We start from the raw sequence: 22,744 nt of genomic DNA on the forward strand, positions 1-22,744 counted from the left end.
TCTCTTTGTGTTTTGTCTTTTTGTAGCTGTCATTTTATACGGGAAAAGAGAAGGGAAATCGGATACTACTTCTAGTTTGACATCAAAGCAGCTTTAATGACATTGAGGATTTAAATGTGATACCAGCTATGAAAAGGTTCAGTTTCTGCACAGTTTCCATTAAATTCTATTTTAAGTATAAAGGGCTGCATTATGCTGAAGATGAAGGAAGCAGGGCAGATGTAATGAAGTGAGTTCATAATTTCTGCTAGTCTTAATCTGCATGTGGATTATTTATAGGCTAAATCATGAAGTTAAAAAAAGACTAGAAGTGGTAGCAAAACAGTGAAACCCTTTGATGCTCAACAGTAGAATAGTTATCATTACAGACTATGACTGTACAATTTTAAGTCATTTAAAAAGTGAAGGAATTTTAGAGCATATATATAGAGATGAACCAAAAGGAATTCTTTCAGGCATAACTGCTGGAGAATATAAAACAATGAGATTTATCAAAAGACTCAAAGGAATGGCAAAATAAAAGGGCTCCTGAAGCCAAGTCTGACAGCAGGGGCAAGCTGAGAAAACAGATCCGTCTCAGGAAATTCAGCTGCCACTGGAGCAGGGGCTACTGAGGCTTTCATGCTTCCCGCCCAGCCTGGTGATGGGAGGAAGGAGGTGGAGTCAGGCAGCGTGGCGGAGTAGGTCTCTGCAGGGGATAAACACACACATACAATACACATACACACACAAAAATACACACTAAAGGCCTAGGGCCGTAAAAACACATCAAGTGCTATGTGCTGTATGAAATCAAAGCAGCTTGTCTGTCCTCAAGCGACTCAAATCTGTTGTTTTATTGGCCAATAATCTAATAAAATACCACATTATGATCCAGTTGCTTTAGAATTTACACAAGCTAAACTAACCTGAATGATTGTGAGTATTTGTTTATCATCAAACATCAAACAGAGCCGTCGACTCAATAACTGTAACTATAAGATTTTTTCAAAAAGGTCAAGATTTTCGCAATAGTTTTGTATTTGGTGAAGCTGAAAGTATTTTTAAATGGTACATGCCATTCCTCTGATGTAAAAATTGTGTTCAACAATGGAAAAATACCTAAATGTAAAACAAAACATTCACTTTATGGACAAATGTACCTGTGACATTATAGCAAACACGTTATGACAAATTTACTGATGGCTCAAAGTGGGTATGTTTAGGCAATTAATGCTCACGAGACAAGTGAAGACTTGTGGAAAGAGAGGAAAAATGGCCTTTTTAACCTTTATCTTTTTGAGTTTTTTTGTACGTAAACAAATGTTGAATTTTTCAATGTTATTATTTTTTTGGTTTTTCTTCAGGTTTTTAGATAAAATGCTTATGAATACATTCTTTAGACGAACTGAGTGCTTCTTGTGATACAATCACAATTTAAAAAAAAAGTACGATCAGAAAATGTTGATCTCACTGGGAACAAGGTTTCATGCATGAAAATAACTACAATACATCAAAATAAGCGAGACAAATGTAGTAAGCAATAGAGGAGAGATACATCTGTTAAACTCTGACTAAAGCGCCGACAAGCTAATCTTTGACGGCTGAAGATGCACTAAGAGGTTTGTGAGTAAAGAGCAGCATTTTTTAGTGAGAAAAAAGTTTACAAAGCAGAGAAATCTCGCTCACGGATTTCTTTTCAAGCTACCCTTCAAAAACACCAGCTCAGCGATGCTCAGTTTTGACTCCATGTTTTCATAAACTTAAAGTAGATTCAGATAAAGTTTTGCAAATGAAAGTTTCACCTTAGTTTGAGTGTTTGCTTCTATGTTTACTTGTATTTTCTAACCAAAACAGTGTTTTCATCTGTGGCTCAACCAGCAGAATCCCCAGCTGGGTCATCATCAGCTGACCAGCTTTATTTCAGTTCCCTAAAACCAGTCAAATATAGTTTGTGCAAATAAAAGAGCACTATTCCTTTTTTGTCTTTTAGTCACAGATTTTATTTTATTTTTACAAGCAAACAAGCCAGATTCAGTGTTTAGGTTTTGCTGGATTATTCATTGTGAAAAATGTTAACTTCTTTTAGCTATGAGCACAGAGACAGTTGTTCCTGTGTTTGTTGCACTGATATTTGTAAGTGCTTTAGTACTGGGATTGAACGGGTGTTGCTGCATCATTTACAAACTGTGCAGAATGCAACAGCTTGCTTTTGAACCAACACTTAACACCACAAGCAGAGTAAAGCCGCACTGCCTCCACTTGCTTCCTGAACATTTCAGGATCCAGTACAATATTTTATGATTTGCTCTTACAACTCTGAAAAGCCCTTTAGTACACTGTGTTTGAACGTGCTATACAATTAAATTAATTAGTTACTGTTATTGTGTTTTGACTGTTGCACATGACGTTTTAGTCAGTGTGGTAAAGTGATGCCTGTCACAAGGTTTGTTACTCAATTTTAGTTGTGATGCTGTCCAGTGGGTGGCAGTGCTGACTAAAGACCCTCCTTTGGACTGCAGATCCTGTGAAATTTGAAAGTTTTGTAACACTGGAGGAAGGGAAAATGTCTTGCACTAGAAGGAAGTCCTAAAACAGGAATTCAAAACTGAAGCTTCAGCTCCTTTACTGACCTCATTTAACTTTCATTTCTCAACCCTGCTTTTCCATCACCATAACAAAGTAGCATCTAGAGCTTTCTGTGTTTCTCCCACATATCTGTGACAGTGTGTCAAGAATGAACTTGACCCATATAGAGCAGCATCTAGACTCCGCCCACAGCTGTGCTGTGGACTCTGACCCACACGACTGAAGCCATGTGAGTCTAATCGTTGACAACCGCAGGAGATCTGTCACAAACCCTTCATGAACAATGAGCAGACCTTTCCAAGGCCATCACAAACTGAACCGACTTGTAAGTACACAACATGTTTAAAAGAAATCTGTGCTGAGTGTGCTCAAAGCACGCTCTCCGTTCTAAGGTCATGTCATAATCAGTTTTGACCTATTCAGTGTTTTTTTTTAGGCGACCTTTGTGTTGATTGTTTTAATTAAAGCCGGATTTTTGAGAAAGGCAGCCGTTTGTTGAATTCAGAACGGTGAAAGGACATGAAACTGGTGAAACGTGAACTCTCTGCTAAGACTTTATTGCTGTTGCTGGACTCTCTTCATTACATGGATGAAATCCTCAGACTGATAAAGGAGAAAACTTATCTGTTCTTTCTTCAAAGTCAAATTTATACAACAGATTAGACCGTAGATTTAAAGCAGACTTCAAAACTGCAAAATACTTGATTACACCTTTCATTCTTGAAATCTCTACATCAATGCTGTTAGTTGTTAAATTGTTACATTTCAAGCAACATTTTACGTTAAAACCCCAAATCAGGATGCATACGGATTTGACATCATTCCTTGTGTTGTAAGCATTCATGAGAAACAACTCAGTTGACCAACACCTCCTAAAATAATCAGTGAGCAAAACTAATCAGAGAGATATGTGATTCTTAACCAGATAAGGGGACAGATAAGGGCCTCTCAAAAAATTCGAACAGTGGGTGAGCCTGGTCGGACCATGTTTACAACGCTCTTTGGGGCCCCCCACTTCTCTTCACTGTCGTCCACTGTCTCTTGGATGTCCTCCTCCTGAGGAGGAGTGGGCGGCCCCTGCCTCGCTCTCTTCTGGATCTCCCGTGGGCTGGATGGGTGGCTGCCTGGAGTGAGGGGCGGGTCTCCCTTGGGGGGCCCTGGCTCGTTCCTGGGGTTGTGGTGGTGGGATGTTTAGAACTCCTGGGTGGTGGTGGGCTGCTCATCTGAGGCTGGAGATGCTTTCCAGGGTGGGGGGCACTGCGTTGTGCCCCCAGGTGCATGTTTCACATGTTTGCCCGGTGGGCGGTTTTCCTCATCTGGTATGCTGTGCGGTTGTTGGGGTGTTCCTGGCTGCCACTGCTACTTCGACGGGGGTCTTGATGTGGGGATGACTGGACACTTATCCACTTTTGTTTTTTACATTCCATCATCGACCCCAGAAAAACATAAACACCCACCTGAGCACAGGTGTCAGCTCACCGTTGCACAAATAGTTTGCATGACTGAATGAAGTGCTTTACATGTGTTGGTTTTGTATGCATAAGTATGCGTGTGCGAACGGCAGTTGTATTGTGTACATGTTGACATGTTTGTTTCTGAAGAATTTAGGAGCCAGTTGTGTAACAGTTGTGTGTGTGGACAGGCCCCGCCCCTTTCAAATTTGTTATACCTTTACACCAGTAATGATTATGAACTTCCAGCAACTTGTTGCTTTATGATTTATGATGCTTTAAGATTTTACCCCCGCCCCCTCTTATAATCACCCCCCCCCAACACCTCTGTCTCTTCCTCCCTCCTCTTCATTTCTGTCCAGACCAACAAAAAACGGTTACAAATATAGTCAATATAAATAAAGTTTAGCCTAAATTACAAAAGGGTTTTATTCAAATATACATGTCAGAAGACTCATAACCGCATGTTGTACCAGTAAAATATGTCCAACATAAGAGGCCTTCGGTTCTCTTGTGTTTGCTCAGTTGTTGGACAGGACAAGTTATAAATCTCTTTGATTTCCATTTGTAATGGGAATAAATAAGGCAATGATTTACTATTTTGAAGCAGTGAGAAACAAGCGGTCAGAAGAACTGCAATCAAATATAATACTGAGCGTAAAGATGCTCTGTAAAAACCCCAAATTTAATTGTTTAACCTTTATAGAGGGAATGGGACTTCAGAATACTCAAAGAATTAAGTTGAATAATTTTGAGTAACAAAGAATCATAAAAAAAGGGTTGCTCCAGCTTTCTTTTGAACTTTCAAGTATTTCAAAACTTCAAAATACTTTCGTGTGTTTTGTTTTTTTCAGGTATGACACACAGAGGTAAAAGGCGGTGTTCACACTGATCTGGAGGCATCATGGCTCTGCTCGTGCATGTGCTGGCTTGCGCCTTTGGGCTCGGCTCCTGGGTTGCAATAAACGGTCTGTGGGTGGAACTGCCGCTTATCGTCAACACTCTGCCTGAGGCCTGGGAGCTCCCTTCCTACCTGACAGTCATCATTCAGCTAGCTAACCTGGGGCCCCTGTTGGTCACCGTCATGCACAAACAGTGTCCGGGCCGCCTTAACGAGCGTTTTGTTATTTATTTCATCCTCTCCATTGGTGTTGTGTCTTGTGTCCTGCTTGCCTTTTTTTGGGAGAGGACCACCATTGTGGCTGGGGCTCCACACAGCACAGCCTTCTTCATCATCACCTTCTTCCTCTCTCTGGTGGACTGCACGTCTTCAGTTACTTCCCTTCCTTTTATGATGCAGCTTCCAGCAAAATACATCACCACGTATTTTATAGGAGAGGGGCTGAGTGGCTTTATTCCTGGTGTCATTGCTTTGGCACAAGGTGTCGGCATCGCCAAGTGTGTCAACTCATCTAAGACACATGGAAACCACACAGACGAAGAGCAATGGTCCATGCAAACTGAGTATCTTTCTCCGAACTTCTCCACACAGGTGTTTTTCTTTTTCCTGGCAGCCATGATGTGCGTTAGTTTGGCTGCTTTTATTGGACTGAACAGGCTTCCTCGGACATACGAACTATCCACAGAAAACCTTGTGCAGGACACTGCAGCATCAGTCAGCTCTGGATTAGACAACTCAGGAGCAGACACCGACGGAGGGGTTGATAAGAGCTCAGCAGCCAAGAGCGGGCAGCTGCCGGCTGAACTGCAGCCCTCCAAGTACCAGCTGATCTACATCTACTGCCTGGTGGTGTGGGTAAATTCCTCCACCAATGGTCTGCTGCCCTCTGTGCAGACGTACTCCTGCATGCCATATGGGAACCTTGCCTATCACCTGTCTGCAGCTTTGTCTTCAGTGGCAAACCCAGTGGCCTGCACAATTGCAATGTTCTTTCAAAACAGGTAATTTTGCTCTTTCTTTGAAGAATAATTTTAATGACGTAAAGCTGCTTTCTGCTGCCATTCTGAACCTGGTTTGTTGATAACATCTTCAGCAAAGTTAGACATAGGGAATTTATCAGGAGAAGAAGTCTGTACTTGTTGTTTGGTCAGAATCAGTGCGGGAGGTGTGAAAACCGACGAGGACAATATACACAAACACTGGTTCTATCAAATTCCTTATTCTGAAATTTTTATTTATGATTTAGCCATTTTTAGCCAAAATCCAAGAACCTGTGACGTTTTCTAGGACATATTTTCTGCAGAGCAGCAGTAGTTCCTTATATATTCGGTTCTGTCTGAGTCGGACATAGGCAGGACTTTTGGCACAGAGAAACCGCGCCCCCTTCCCCATTGCTGAGAGCTCCTGATTCACAACAATTTGCAAAAAGGGATATTCAGAAATGCAGCTTGTTCTTAATTTCTTCGTTTAGACAAGTAAAATAACAAAAAAACAGATTTTCATTACAGCGGGTCTTAAAAAATACTTGTTTTATGGGTTAATAGAGTAAATAGTGTTTGGGTTTTAACTTGGCTTATAGATCCGCATCATCTTTGGTAAATTAAAAGTAAATTAAAATAGCTATTTTTGCTGTCTATATACAAACAGTAAATTGCAGCACATTTTTTTATAGTAGTTAACAATTTGCCCTCCCCTACTGTGACCTAGCATGCCCCACTGTATTTCTCTGCTAATTTTTTCATTAAGTGAGTTTACAAACTGGATTAATGCATTTACATGGGACATAATGAAAGGATCTTGATGTTAGCAGGCATCATACTCTTTTTCCAACAGAACCTTTCAAGACAAAATTCAAAATTAAATGTAGGTAAATATCAACACCTGCAGAGGTCCCATATGTCAGTGATGAATGTTGATAATTTGACAGTCATGAATACATGAAAAGAAAGCTTGAATGAGTTAACATGCCTCACAGAATCACATTGTTTTGATTGGTCAGCTACACCAGAAAAGAAGCATGCAGGTAAAATTTAAAGCTGATGTAAAACAGCCACTTTTTGCTGTTATTATATGAAGAAAACCCCATGAGAATTTGAGGGTTTTTTTGAACTTCTGTTTTTTTATTTTATTCTTTTAGTAAAAAACTATTTTTTACATGCTTTTTTTTATTTCTGGCATATGGAAACGGTTGATGTCATGATCACATCAAGATCATGCAACTAAACCCTTTTTACTGTACCAAAATATAGTTTCAGTCAGATTCTGAGATTCTACAGTATTTTGGCTTTTTTTTTCCTCAGGAAAACTGTTTCCTGAGAAAAAAACTGTTTGTTGTCAACTGTATATGGCATAATGAGGCTGCTGCTGACACATGTTTTTCTGCTTAGATCCCTGATCTTTCTTGGTGTGTTGACCTTATTGGGGACAGGCTTTGGTGGCTACAACATGGCTATGGCAGCTATGAGCCCCTGCCCTTTGCTCATTGGCTCTGCGGTGGGAGAGGCTGTGATTGTGAGTAAAACTCCAAAATCCCCACTCTAAAGGAAATGGCCAAGTTCCAGAGTAGTCCCATCTTTAACTCAGATTGTGTTATCCCGTTTGTAGATTATTGATGAGATATGATTATGAGTGCATAATGTTCTCTTGTCCTTGCCAGGTGTTGTCGTGGCTCTTTTTCACTGGGACGCTGTCATATGTTAAAGTGATGGTCGGTGTCATCCTGAGAGACCACAGCCACAGCGCCCTGGTGTGGTGTGGAGCAGCCGCTCAGATGGGCTCACTGGTTGGTTCCATCACCATGTTCCCACTGGTTAACATCTACCACCTGTTTAAGTCAGGAGACTTCTGCAACACCCAGTGTCCATCATGACAGATGATCAGAGTCTATTTGTTGAAGGAACTGAATTTCCCTTTTGGATGAAGACTTCTTGACTTATATTCATTCCGATTACCAATGAAAAAAATCCAATCGGTTTGTTTGTCTTTTGAACGAATGACAATTCACAAAATAAATATAAAGCATGTGTCTGTCCAAAGTACACTCATTCAGATAGGATATGAATGTCCTCTCTGTGTTTGTTTTATGTATGTATTACAGCCCTGTGTCTCACCTCATTTTCTGACTCTATTATTAAAAGGATCTTAAACAGCAGTACAAGCTTTCGGAAAAATTCTGTTTGTTACCTTTAAGACGGACTCATGAACAAATCAGTGGTAATTTAAACAAAATACAAATGATGAGTCTGAACATTGAGATCCTGGGCCAAAATGTAATAATTACAATACAGTACACAAAGACAACCATCAGAAACCTTTCATGACAATAGGAAAGCTGTTGTCCAGATTAAGGTTTGCCTTTTTTCCATCTAGGCCTATATAAAAGACGCTCAGTAAGGCATGAAACAGTAGGACTAAAATAAAGGTCAGAGGTGAAAGACACACATGCAGGAAACACCCGATGGCTAATTAAACTCATTTAATAAAGTTGTACAAAAAGCAAAAACCTAACATGACTTCACAAAAGTAGGAAGACTAAAGGATCTGAAACAGACAAATTGAAATTCACTGGCAGAAAGCAGTGGTCATGATCATAAATTGAAACTTAGGATGTGTCTGAATTCCTTTTAAAAAATTCAGTCTATCGCTTTTTTATGTGCTTTTTTTTCTCCTCACCAATTGTCATTGGTCAAAGTAGAGGAGACAGGAAGTATTCTGAAGGAAGAATTAATGAATTAAATGAATTAAACACTTCTGAACTTAATTTTTCTTAAAGTTATGCAACTGAGCAGAGATATATTGATATCACTCCACTGAAATACAAACATAAAAGATGGACAACAAAAAGTGCACTAAAAGCTGCAAACATGTTAACATAAAAGCCTGGATGGCATTGCATCTGTGTCGTAACATAACAAAGACTCCGAGTATCGTTTTTTCTAGTTTTTTCAAATTTGTTTAAAAAGTTTTTACAACTTTTTATCGACAGAATGTGAATTTAAAGTAAATCAGTTTACTGGCTGTTTGACGTGTCTTAATGTGTGGTTTTAACTCAGTCTTAGTTAAAGACTAACTCCAATTATAAATTGTTTTTTTTTTAACATGTTCTTGTTGCATTTTTCTCATGATGGAGAACTTGTATACAGAAAATTAAGCTTACTGTACCGTAATTCAATTACTGAGCTTTTGTTTAGTTAAACTTTAAGTTCTTTGCAATCATTGTTTAATTTCACACAAAGTTCAGATTTATTTTCCTGTTTTAGGTAAACTAAAAAATCCCTTTAGAACGTTAAAGTATTAAGGCAAAGTATTCAAACGTTGTCTCAGGAGTTTTTTACATGTACTTCTCTGATTTTTAAATTCTTAGCAAAATGACCACTAGGTGTCACAAGTGCACTTCTTAAACATATAAATACAAGCTTCAGGTTTTCCACCTGACACCAAGTGCTTAGCTCAAAACCAAAGAATGGAAGAATTTAATGGGCTAAAAGACATTTTCATGTCGAGAATTAGAAGATGGACGACATTTTTTAATAATTTGAAAATGCTTATTCATGTTTAACCTTTTGATTTGGTTCACACAGTAACTGAATATGCATACCTAATTAAAACCTTTAAATGGTACAGATTTTAAGTTTTGTCTAGTTCAGAAAATAATAACACAAACTGAATATATGTTTGCGCCTTTCAAAGAGCAGCAACAGCAAAATTCCGCTTTCACTGAAAAACATAATTAGTTCAAAAAGTCTTTTGTCTATATAAGATGAAAACAACACTTGTCATCTAATGTTGCGGTGTAGAGCAACAAAAATTGATAAAAAGAAACCAGATCCTCTGAGATGTTTACTGCGAGCCCCCATCATCCTGGTGTAAAATGCTGCTGCACATCCTCCAGAGAGGACAGAGGGTCATCCATGGGAACCAAAGAGCGGTTTCCCGTCAGCAGCTGTCTGACCTCTTTGCCCCCCAGTGCCCTTCAGAAGGGGACGGAGAGGGTACTCGGGCCGGGTCTATTGGGGGGAGCACACGGAAGAGGGGGGCTCTAATTACTGAGGCTCAGCAGGGGGGCGATGGCTGTTGCTCCTGCCGCTGGTCACTTGGGATATTCTCTGACCCCGACACTGAGTAAAAACAAAAAGATAAGGGAGGAAAACGGGAGCACAATTAGCCCTGTGCAGCCTCCAGGGCCCGGGATCAGCGGAGGAGAAGCACAGATGGGACTTTCTCACTTGGATATGTTGAATCCACTTTGCAGTGTGTGGAAGTCGAGCAGAAATCAGCACACAGTTTGCTGATGCCGATTCAAAGGAAGGGTTTGAATGAAATGTTAACAAATTCAGAATATGAAAAAAATAAATCTGGATGTTCACCTTGAAGAATGTTTTAAGTTCTGCTCTCCAGTGGTGAACCTGACCTTGAATGCTTGTGTGCAATCAAAAGGATTTTCTCTAAGCTTGATTAGCTAAATTCCTTGATTGGCTCTGGGCTTTTGTGTCAAGACAAAACAAAGCGGCAAAGAAAAGTGTATAATTTTCCTCCGAGTGTCAGATGGTCCCATCGCTCCTCCAGCTGGTCAGGAGGGGCCGTGGCCACCTGGATGCTGCGTCCCGGTCCTGTGAGATCCTGCAGTCTTCTCCGCCATGTGAAGGCTCCACTTACTACGCCACTGAGAAGTCCATCTGCTTGGGTCGACCCCCCCCCCCGAAAAACTCCCCCCTCAACACCACCCTAGCTCCCCTCCTTTGCTGCATCCCTCCCTTCCTTTCTCCAGACAGCCGCCGTGGCTCTCAACTAAATGAGCAGCATGTCAAATAGAAGAAGGATTTACCCTTCCTTTATGGATAAGAGAATGAGTTCACAGCACTGTGATGCAATGAAAGCTAAACCCACCTGCAAGCCTGCAGTGTCGCTGCTGAATCGACACATATGTCACCTGGGTCTGACTTTGCACAATTCTATCTTTCTTGAGGTTCAGCTGGAGCTGTCTTAGCCTTTTGAGCCACAAAAATGCTTCACAATTTGTGAAATTTTCGGTCTAAAAAGGCAAAGGAAACACGGACATGATCTTGGGTGCATTTTGGCACATTGATGTGCAGGTGAACAGCTTGCGGGGTAAACCAATTGCTGATGCACGCGGACAGGCACGGCTCAGACAGCATTCTGCTGCCTCCCTTCCATCAATTTCCATGCACGTTCTCTTTAATAAATGCTGTCCATTTATTTGAAATGAGATGTGACAGGCCTGTGTCATTTCACTACAGCATCTCGGAGCAGACAGTGATGCTCTCGGGCCCACTCCTCGTTTTCTATCAGCAGGTATTGATGTTGCTTTAATGAAGTGCCTAGCACTCCACCCTAGGAAGAGACAAGTCTGTCAGCATATGTAAATGCTTCCTGCCTGTCATTGTTGTGAAGAGTTCAGCATGGGTCAGCACAGACTCCCCTTCTGGGAACTCTTTGTTCTGGGGCCCGACTGTGCTACATGAGGGGACCAATTACAGAGGTTCACAGCAGGACGGGGGTGCAAACTTGTTACCCTGCTGCAGTGAGCTAATTATTACCTCGACACTGTGGGCAGCATAGGGCCACTGTAGCAGAAAGTGGCAACAAAAACATGGTTGTTTTTGTGTGTATTTGGAACAAACTGTGGTATACGACAACACAGTTCTTGCTATGAAAAGAATCCCCCTAGAAAGTTAAGGTAAAAATATATTTCCAGCAATAAACAATTCCTTCTTAAATCCCAGCATAGCTTTTCTGCATCATCAACGCTAACGCCGTATTCAGGCAACAGACTGCCAACAACATAATCTTGATTTGTTGTCAAGAAGTGATTTATGAAAATGCATCCTGCTCTCTCTGTCCAGACTGAGACCTCGCTGGACCTGGGATGTTGACACAAAGCCCATATGGCCGAGCAAACACGCCCGCTGAACTATCATTCATGTCGGAACAGCTTTGCCAGTTGCTGATGAGATTCTGGCAGCGTGCTGCTCGCTGAAAAGTGCAAGCAGGATTTTTGAGGAGCGGGATTTTTAGTGGACACGCAAACCGGTGTTTTTATTTTGACCCTAGTCAGTCAGGTGTTTGCAGAGCTGCAACAGTAAACAGGTCAGCTTGAGTACCCACATCTGGGCATCATGGCATGCGTTTGAAGGGCAAAGTAGAGGATAATGCTAGATGCATATACGCCTATCTTATCTGCCATTAGTTCACTCTCCATTTTATCAAGCCATTCATCTTCTTCTCCCCACCCCCCCAGTGACCAGCCAAGCCCAGCTGCTGGGGGCTACCAGTCCCCCTTCATGTGTGGGACCAGTCAAGTGGAAAATGGCTGCCATCGAGAGAGCCCATTTTAGAGAGCCATCATCCTTTGAAGGAGCATGATGGCCTTTGACAGCCACAGTGTTAACATGGAGCCCACACGTACACAACACTGCTATTATCATGTTTGCTAAAGCAAAAGGAAAGGAAAGGGGATCAAGAGGACAACCCTGTAGGTTGATGTTTGAATCCGGGGGTAGTGGGGAGCTTCGCCGCAGTGGCATTGTGGGGAAATATGACACAGGATCACTTACAGTCAGGTGGAGATTGTATTTCAACAAGTCAGCTGAGCTTTTACTGAACCAGTCGTTCAATATATGTGTATGTGTGTGTTGATGTGCTGTTGTTTGCCTTGTGTGCTCCTGTCTGGGAGCAATGTAATTACCATCGAACTGCACTACAGTTTTAGTCAGATCCTGCTGCTAACATTCTTTAAAGCCGGGGCCAAAAAGAAAAAAAAAAACGGCAAAAAACTCTGGCTGGGAACCTCAGCGCTGCAGCCTAAATTCCTGCATCTGTGGTCGCCTCTCAGATCACTCAAGCGCAAATGTTTCATCTGACAAACAGTCCAGAAGTGTTTAATTAACTTAATTCATTAATTTAATCCCACAATTGTAGGTGGAAATCAGATGAGAAGATCCCGTTTGCGTTTGAAATGGTGGTTTTGCTGCTTGTTGGCTTTGTCATGGAGCCACACTTTCATTTGTCATGCTCCAGAGCAGCTGAGCAGGTCGCTCTGTCTGGACTTGAGTTTCCTATCTCCCTTTCTCATCTCATAACCTGATAGCACCTGAAGTGTCTGTCAGCGGTGAGTTTCAACAGTATTTGGGTGACGACGTTTTTAGTTCAACAAGCATTTTCTGGGTGGAAGATTATCTTCTTTTAACAGTTCAAACACACAAGAAAAGTACAAGTAAAATACAATTAAACGATAAAACTGAATTGTAATAAAAAACTGTGGTGACAGATAAACAAACAATGATAATGTCAAAGAAATATTGTTTCATTTTCTTGCATTAGCGCCCTCTCTTGGTTAAATAAATGCTATTTGATTCTTGGATGTAATGAGTTCAAGCTTAAACAAGCATAAGGTGGGATCAGGCATTGCACAAGGTCAAGTAATCCCTGAACTACAACAAATGCTGCTGCATATTTCAAGTTTACAAACTTCTGTCATCCTCCTGATAAATTAAAAGCAAACCAACATATTTCACAAGACAGGAAGATGACTATTTTTCAAAACTGACTTTACACAAGGTTTGAAAACTATATTAAAGGCGAGGCAATATATCTGAAGCTTACTTTTTCTTTACTATCTATAAATTATGAACTTAAAATGTTCTAATTTAGTCTAAAAAAGTATTCAGTTAGTTTACGTCCTGCACTACACTTACATGGTCATGTATCGGTACTATATACGCATACTCAAGTATAATTAATAAAATAAACTTCATATATACTACTTTTGCTAAGGGCACGTAACTATTTTATCTTCATATTCAAAAGCAGGTAGTTGTCAGAAATAGTTTTTAACACAAGAAATGCTTTGAACTATTGCATGATTGCCATTCTTATTGTACCGACCTCAAAAAAACATTTGAATACACACAACTTTAGAAAATACTGAGACTCAAACTGTTAAACTGTACAAGCTGAGTGTGGCTAAACTGCTCAGCAGGGCACGAAGCAAGACAAAGCCTGAGGCTCCACCTGACCTCATGTCTCTTGCTTTTATCTAACAGAATAATCTAGCAAAATAAAAAAAGTTGAAACAGGGTTTCAGAAGACACGATCTACCAGTACAAGACATCTCAAGACTCCAGTAGTATTCCATTAAAAGGTTACATTTTTTTCCCTCAAGCATTAACACATTTATCTTTGAATTAAGATCAAATTTCAGGAGTGATATAAGCATATTTGTGTATATAATTGTATTGGTTTGATAACTGTGTTAGTTTTTGACAAAGAAAACAAAAGAAGCTAGCACAAAAAACCCACTAATTTGCTCATTAGCGGATGCTGCTCTAATCTACCTTTGACCTAATGCAATGTGTGCTTCCCAATTTCTGGATGCAGCAGATAAAAGCTGAAAGCATTTCATCTGCCTCTGTTCAAGCTGGCTCCTTTCCAACACCAGCTGTATGGCTGCAGCTCGCTCAGGCCGCTCACACAGCTCCGGCACATGTTGCTGCAGGACACATGTGGAGCTTAGAATGAGCAACAGTGATTTTAACTGCAACAAATGGTCAAGGTATGTCATTATCCAGATTTTTGGTGAGGGGATCATTACCTGCCACAGATGCCATAGTTGTTTTGTGTCTCCATTTGTCCCAAGGCTACCAACCACAGCACTTGAAAAGAGCAGAAGGTGCCTTTGTGCAAGGGCACACCTGATCTTAGCAATCAATTGGCAGCTAAACCCTCAAACGCAACTCTCAGGCTCTGCCTCAAGGCTGTCCATCTGTTGCTGCAAGGAAGTGCGTCTGTGGGTGAGTGTGAGTGTGCTGGTAACAGGTTGGCATCTATTAACTCCGCGTGCGCGTTTGTGTCAGAAACAGGAGGCTGCATAAAACAGGTGATTTGTGGTTGTGCTCCTTTTGACACCTTCACTCCCAGAGGTGTGGGTCTCTCACTTTCTGCACTGAAAACAGATTCCTGGTGAAAAAAAATACGACAACTGTATGAGTTGCTGAATGTATTATTAGCACAAACAGAAAGACAATGAGAACCCAAAAATACAAAGACTGCAAAAAGCCTTCGACCCACAGCAATGAAAATTGTATTTTTAACATGTTCTTGTGACTTTTTTGTTTTTGTGATGTAGGATACATATAAAGAAAATTAAGAATAAAATTGGAATTGTGAGTATTTCTTAATTTAAATGATTGCAATCAGGTGCAAAAGAAAAAATAATGTTGGAAATAGCTTGCAGCAGTGACGTAGGCACTACAGTCAGCGGGCCATAAGCTCCCAGTCCGCTCCATAATGATGCATCCACCTACAGACAAATAGATCCATGTACGTCAGGCCTCTGGCTCAAACTGTACGCCTGGATAGCTCCAATATTGCTCCCCATTTTCGTTGCACCTGTAAAGTTGCGTTGGGGGTTGTGAGAGGCTAGCAAGAGAACGTATAAACGTATAATGATAAGAAATGGGGGCAGGCTTACTCCGCCCACAACTCGGAGGTAAATTTCTGATCAACTACTGTTGCTCTGCAGAAAACTATGTCCAAGAAAACAACAGAGGTTTTTTTTTTTTATTTTGGCTGAAAACGGCAAAAATCATAATTAAAAGACCAAGAATAAAGAGACCATGTAAAGCTCACATGTGATTTTTTACTGTCTTCCTCGTTTCAACATTACTGCTAATGAACTAGTCCTTGGGTGTAGTATTTTAAATTATAAAGGAGTCCAGAGAGGCATCTCCTTGTTTCGTACATGAAACAAGCAGCTTTAGCCACTCTCTGGGACGCTGTAGCTCAGAAGCTACAACGATTGTCCACCAACAGGAAGGTCACTGGATCAATTCCTGGTGTTTTAGCTCCTCATGTTCCCGGTGTGTTAAATTGTTTGTAAGTGCATGCATGAAAGAAAAAAAGCTTTTTTATACAAAGGAGTACTGAACTTGCTGTAGGCTGGTTGCACAGGTATATTTGCTGCAGTTACATGGACAAATTTAATCTGAATAAACACCTGATCAGAATAAAAATGCGTCATGTAAACACACTGTTCGGAATACTCTGACCGGATCAGGCTCATTCGGATCAAAATTTCCTTCCGATAGAGACGTGGGATATGCCAATTGTTGATCCGATCGTGGTGCATGTAAACAATGTATTCTGATTGTGGGTTGTTACTGTTCTGGCTTCATGCGTAAGGAGGCTTTTGACCGGGCAGCTGCTCCGTGTGAGTAAAACAAGTCTCTAAGCAGAGCAGCCGCACTCATAGCTTTGTGTTTGCCGGCAAGGGATGGGTGTTCTGTTACGGTGTGTGCTCTGGAGGAGGCTTCGGACCACACTGTGTCTTCCGGGGGGACTGGGTCACCAAGCAGAGGAGTGGCTTTGGGAAGGTGGATGAGCTGGTGGAGGCAGAAATGCCACTCCACACAGTCCTGAGAAACAGTGCAAATAAATGTGAATTTGTGTTTCCACTCCTGTCTAGACAAAATAAAGGGTGATTTTATTCCTACATATTTACGGCCAGTCAAGATGCACATTGCGGCATTGCAGATTTTGAGTGCATCCACGGCTGAATGTTGTTGGCATGTATTAGCCTAATCCTAACCCTTCTTCTAGGCCAATAATAAAGCTTCTGAGTTGTTCTGAGATGTTACTTATTAAGGATTTCAAAAATTCCTTAAACACTCAAACATGTACTTGTTCTTTCTTTTTTCAATGATTAAACCTGAGAATTTCATATGTTTGTATTGTTGCTGATTTATGCAGGAAACCAAATGAAAGCTGCAAAATATTATGGTTAAACTGAAATGTTAACACCTTTACAACTGCTGTAATCTTGACACATTTAAGACAAGGTCTCTGAGCTCAAACATCCCCATTCAAAAACTTAGCAGACACACATAGAAAAGTCAAACATATTAACATGTTATACTTTGTCAGAGGTAAAAAGACTGGATTGTTACTTCAATATTTTTTTAGCCTGTCTGAAGAGAGAACGATTTTCCTTTTTTTACTGTGTGACTTTGATGGGTTGTAATGCATCAGCACGAATGCATCACGGTGAGGAATATCTGCTTCCGAGGAGCTCCTGGGAATGTGATTTTTGATACTAGCGACCTTGCAAGTATTGAACTTCACTGATGGTTATATGATACATAACTCGATCCAGGGTTGTTCTGCGTCTATTCAGTCATATTTGATGTACATAATAGATAAGGAGCTGATGAATAATTTAGTTAAAAACCAAAGGAAGCATGTGTTACACTGCTGGTTGTTCTGTTGCTCTGCAAAGCTTAAATCTGTGGTGTATTCAATTACAGACATTCCATCCTATTAATTGGAATCAGAGCAGAACCAGTTAAACTTTAATTGTACGTTTTTATTTTATTTCCTTGCCGCTTCTACCCCTCTTTTTATACAGATGAAGACAAGAAAATAATGTACCCACAGGTGCCCCCTCTCTCTCTTGCATTCCCAGGTTAGCATGGTTTACTTCATTACAGGCATTTGCTGCTGAAGAAAATCTGGAATGTTATGTTAACCTCTGCCTGCATCCCTGGCTCGCTGCCATTTATCAAAGGACACCAGCATGGACGCGCTGCCTTTGACGGTGACAACAGGCAAAGTCCCCAACCTTTCAAACAACTCCAGCCGCTGCTAGATGTATCTAATGGTGTGAGTGCACTCAATAAATCTGCGAAGGTTTGATTCAGACTCCCACGCGCCGCCATTCAGTGTCCTTGAGAGCCTCTAAAGCCGTATCAGCTCAGAAAACAGAAGATCCATTCGTTCTGCCACATGTCAATGAGTCACTGAGAGCACTTTTAATTGTGTGGCTGGTGAGTGATGTCCATTTCCTAAATATATTGAGTAAAATACCAACAGATCATTTCGATCCTGCCTTCCGAGCTTGTCTTTTCATTGTACGGCGTACTGTGAGGACAGCCAACAATCCCATTGAGAAATTAGCAGGGTCTCTTGTGCTTTCCTCTCCTTTAATGAATAATTCAGCTGTCAGGGTGAAAGCAGTGCTAGGAGACCTTGTCACTGACGACTGACTCAGCACTCTGTGGCCTGAGGGTGACTCTAAACCCGAGAATTGCTTCCTGTGTCCTTCCTAATAGACGGCAATGCTTCAGCCCATGTCCTGTATTGGTAGTCTCATGATCTCCAAAAACAAAGAGGAAGTACAAAAAAATAAACCACAGGAGGCTCTGTGATGCACACCTGACATCAGAAAATCAGTTCCTGTTACCTTTTATTTTAGGCCACTATAGTTTTCAAAGCCAAAGACACTCTTTGTTTTTGATAAGAGCAAAAAAATTCAATATGACACTAAAGAACAAACTTATTTCGTAACTAAAACCTAGTCATCTTTCTTTAAATCAATAGATTTACTTGTTACTATGTTATTTTCAAACAATTCAGTAAAGTATTTAATCGTTTTGGGGAATAACTGAACAAGAATTTATCCACCAGAAATACAAACTACACTTTCATTATCAATTTGTTGCTATTTTTATTCAACTTCATTTTTTCTCCTCGTTTTTTTCCAAATTAGGACGGATTACTAAATCTTTGTGATCAGTAATCGTAACAAACTGTTAAACACTGACCCAGTCTCAGAGCAGAAGGAAAAAAAGCATTACTGGTGTGCAATAAGTTAAGTCTTATAATGAATGTTCAAGTATAATAGAATTTCTTCTCTTAAAATATGGTCATATGCACCAACATAGGGGTTGGCATGTATGGGTGGGGCAGGTTTCAGGGGTGTCTGGGCCCGTGTAGGGTCCTAGAGAGGAGTGGCCAGTTCAAAGATGCATCTTAAGAGGAGCGTAGGTGTGTCTTTAAGTTACCTTGAAGCTCATTGAAAATGGAAAGTATGATTGCTGTGGGTGGGGTAAAGGTATTGTGAGGTACTGTCAAAGCTAATCTAAGTTGCATGCACTTATGACATTCAGGTGATGCCGTGAAGCCACACCAGAGCCTTAGTCATAACTGTCCTTACGGCTACAGTAGATATGGGCTGTCTGCGGGTGAGAAATTGTCAAACCTGTATTGAGGACACAAGGCTACTTGTGCAGTCTGCAGTTTGGGGTGGGGGGCAAGAAAATGAATAATTTGCATGACACGACTGCCTTTGCCTAACTTCACTCTTATTTATCCTTGCATGTTGTACAAGTGTTCACTACAACCTGTCACTTGCAGCATCCTCACATAAAAAAATACAAAAATAAAAGAGAAAAAAATAAACCTTTTTTCTTTGTCTTAGCTGCACATCTAAAAAAAGCATGTCTCAGTTTACATTGAGATGCTACATCAAGAGCCAAACTATTTATACTATCACAGCTTATTGCACTCAATATAGATACATAATTAGATTGTTAAAGAACAATAAATGATCACATTGGCCTTTCTGCTTTATTTTTTGCTATGAGTTTAGGTTAACATATCAAGGACATCTTTTTTTGCCACGCTGGTGTTTGAAATGTCTTTTTTGCTTGAATAAAAAAGGATAAAGAGCCATGACATTTAGCCTGAGCCTTTATGGTTTTAGAGGCCTAATGCTTTGGTGCAGGTAATTCACCCACACTGTGCTACACTAAAGCTACCTACTCTAATCATGAATGTTTTGCTTCTACTGCCACTGCCTGCCTGTAACCCACTGATCACCTCCTGTCCACACTCAGCCAGCCTGCCCACTCGTCACCTGTAAACCTGCCACCTTGTTCCTGCCTGTCTGCTCACCACTTTCCAACAGCACTGCACAGCATTCCTCTATCTTGCTGCCTGCTCACCACACATTCTGTATCCACATGATAAAAAAGCTACTTTTAATGGTTTAGACATGTTTATCCCTAAAGATAGCAGTTTGGGAACCCAGAGGAAACAGTCTAATCTGAGAGGAAGGACTATTATTTGTTGGCCTTCAGAGCAGCCAGTGGGTACGTTTTTGTTGTGTTTGCTCTGGTCACTGTTTGAAAAACTATACATGCAATAAATTATATGGATCCATAACAAATAAAAAGCTTTTAGTGTCAAAAGTATTTTTTTTCCCGCTTCTGCTGGTTACATGGTAACCAGACTTAAAAGACATTTGTCATTTCACATTATCATAAACGCTTTTGTTTATTGCTTTAAAACTATAAACATTCACATTTCAGACTTTTTGCCACTACATACCAAGACATTGAAAAAGACACAACAAGTAACGTGAGGCTAAGGGACCCTGCCAAGGACATGAGTGTGACAGTCAAATGTTCAGTGATAAACCTTTAATTTATAAAACAACTATTATTTAAAAGACTTGTAAACTTGATTGCGTGATACATATTCTGTGTTGTTTCTGAACTCAGAATGTCAGATTGACTCACATTTATCAGTTACTTATATTTGATATGCTTTCAATCTTGAGGTTATGCTACCAGCAATTTACAAAGCATTAATTTTAAGTTGATTGGACTTTTCTTAGAAGGTGGTACTTGTAAGCTACACATAGGTTTAGTGGTTAGCACTCTTGTCTCACAGCAAGAAGGCTTTGGTTGAAATCTCTGGGACCTTTCTGTGACGTTTGCATGTTCTCCCAGTGCATGCGTGGGTTTTCTCTGGACACTCCAGCTTCCTCCCACAGTCCAGAAACATGCTTCATACGTTAGATGGTGACCTATAAATTGTCCCTCGGTGTGAAAGTGGGTGTATAGTCATGTGGCCGTGTGACAGAGCGGGGACCTGTCCAAGGTGTACCCTGTCTTCACCCATAAGTAGCTGGGACAGGGTCCAGCAACACTGTGACCCCGAAAGAGATTCAGTGGGCTTAGAAAAAGAATGGATGGTAGTTGAATTTCCTTAACCTTACAGCAACTGGCACTGCTTCATAACATGATTGTTATCAAATTAGCATTTGGTTCTGACTAGCAGCTGCCTCCTTTGACTACTAAATAAACCAACAACAACCTGCACTTGTTGAAATAAAAGGATGTTCCCTTCATGTATCTTTCTTTGTTAGATTGCACCTTTCAATAAATTTCTAGCTAAACTAAATTTGACAGAGAAACATATTTCCTCAGTTCAGATTTACTTTTTTTTGCAAAACACTAGAAATTATAATAGGTCAATTTAGACAGCTGTTTTTTTGTGTCAACGAAAGTTCAAGATTTTTTTCAGTGTGAACACAAGTCTTAAATGCTGAGTAGACTAAAGAACAGTTTTGGTTTTCATCTCCACAGGCAGCTATGTCCCTCCTTGTGTGTACTGCTGTTAATGGGAAAGCATGATGTAATTAGACTAAATAAATCAGAATTCAGGTATTGATTATGTACTAATTAAAACCTGCTGCAAAGCCTTAAAAGCCTCTGCTGGATATGGCAAATACCTCCTGGAGCGAAACCTATGGTATGTTCGTATACTTGATTAACAATTATCGGTCCAAATCTCAAAAAGTACATTCGATTTTAAGTGAGTTTTTACAGGAGCAGTATTCTTTATTTGAGGAAAACTGATTGCACTATAAAACGTCTTTTCTCCTTTTTTTATCCTTCTCCTAGAAATCTATCACAGCACTGTCAAGCAGGCAAAGTTAATCTTCCATCTGTCCACTCCTGCCTCATTTATTTGCTTTTAACATGTCAACCAAAACAAAGTTTATCTCATTGTAGGCAGGATATTATGTCACAATAAATAACGAGTTATAATTTTATATGTTTTATGACAAAAACACAACATAGTGTGCAATGTTTATGAAATTCTGCAAAAAACAGACAAAAAAGATCAATAAACCAATTCTATTTGCCCACCAGACAATGGAACAATTAAAAAAAAAGCCTCCAGCACAGATTGCTGATTCCTCTGCCTATTTACTGTTCTCTACAGTACAACTATAGATAGATTAGATTGGACAGATCTGTTGTGTTGCTTTAGTTCAAAGAGAAAATTGGGAACTACTTTAATTCCTGTCCAGATGGAGATGTATGCTTCAACACCTCCGAAATGTTTGACCTTTGAAAGGTGACTCTAGAACCATTGGGAACACAACCATAAACTGCCACAAAAGAAAAAGATATATTATTGTCGGCTTTGTGCGAAAAACGGCGTCAATCATGGGTGACATTGAGAGAGATTAAGTGACAACAGCCTTCTTCCTGACGTAAAAAAAGCCTTTTATTGAGGATTCAAACAGGTGTCATACGGGTTTCTGAGAGGCAAAACAAATGACAGACTACTGAGCCGTAAATAGCACAGCAGACGATGGAAGATTGGCCATATGTCCACTGTGTGTGTGTGTGTGTGTGTGTGTTTGCGTATGAGCGCCAGCTACATTGGCTTGGTTTAAGATTGGATTCTTTTGGGAATGTCCCAGTGACAGCTCCTTTGAGACGGAAAGAGCTGCAACATTCATTCCCTCATTTTTGGTCAGCTAAAACGACTAAACTGCTCGCTTTTCTCCTCTGAGGTCTGCATGTGTTCAAATTTTGCTGAGTGTTTTCAGCTGCACTGCAGCTAATAGTCTCAGAGAACTGCCAAGCTTAGTGACAAAGCGTTAAAGGGAAAATGTCATTCGTTTCAAATCTCTGTAGCTCATTAGGCTTCTTCATGTTCTTGCTGCATTCAGTACCAAGAGAGTGCAGGTTCTCTCTGTGTGCATGTGCATGGGTGTAAGCCAAGGATAGGATGTTCTCCGAGGAGCACACAGCTCCATCTGGGCCAGAGTAATTGGTCTACTATTCATATTCAGCAGTCTAATAGCCTCTGGCCATTCATACAGTCGCACGTGAACTAGTTACAGTGGGAACAACCAAAAGACGGGCTGACCTAAGTGACAGTTTTC

General features: G+C 40.5%; 1 protein-coding gene across 1 annotated transcript; it reads left to right on the forward strand.

Annotated features, from left to right (window-relative positions):
- The first annotated feature begins 2,658 nt into the window (after positions 1-2,658).
- On the forward strand, positions 2,659-8,071 carry slc52a3 (solute carrier family 52 member 3). The gene is made up of 4 exons (XM_004070868.4): positions 2,659-2,893; positions 4,874-5,921; positions 7,308-7,431; positions 7,577-8,071. Exons 2-4 carry the CDS (start codon positions 4,924-4,926, stop codon positions 7,787-7,789), a joined length of 1,335 nt encoding a protein of 444 aa, XP_004070916.1. The 5' UTR covers positions 2,659-2,893; positions 4,874-4,923; the 3' UTR covers positions 7,790-8,071.
- Positions 8,072-22,744: the final 14,673 nt, after the last annotated feature.

The sequence above is a fragment of the Oryzias latipes genome, chromosome 7 (genome assembly GCF_002234675.1).
Source record: "Oryzias latipes chromosome 7, ASM223467v1".
Classification (NCBI taxonomy): Eukaryota; Metazoa; Chordata; class Actinopteri; order Beloniformes; family Adrianichthyidae; genus Oryzias; species Oryzias latipes.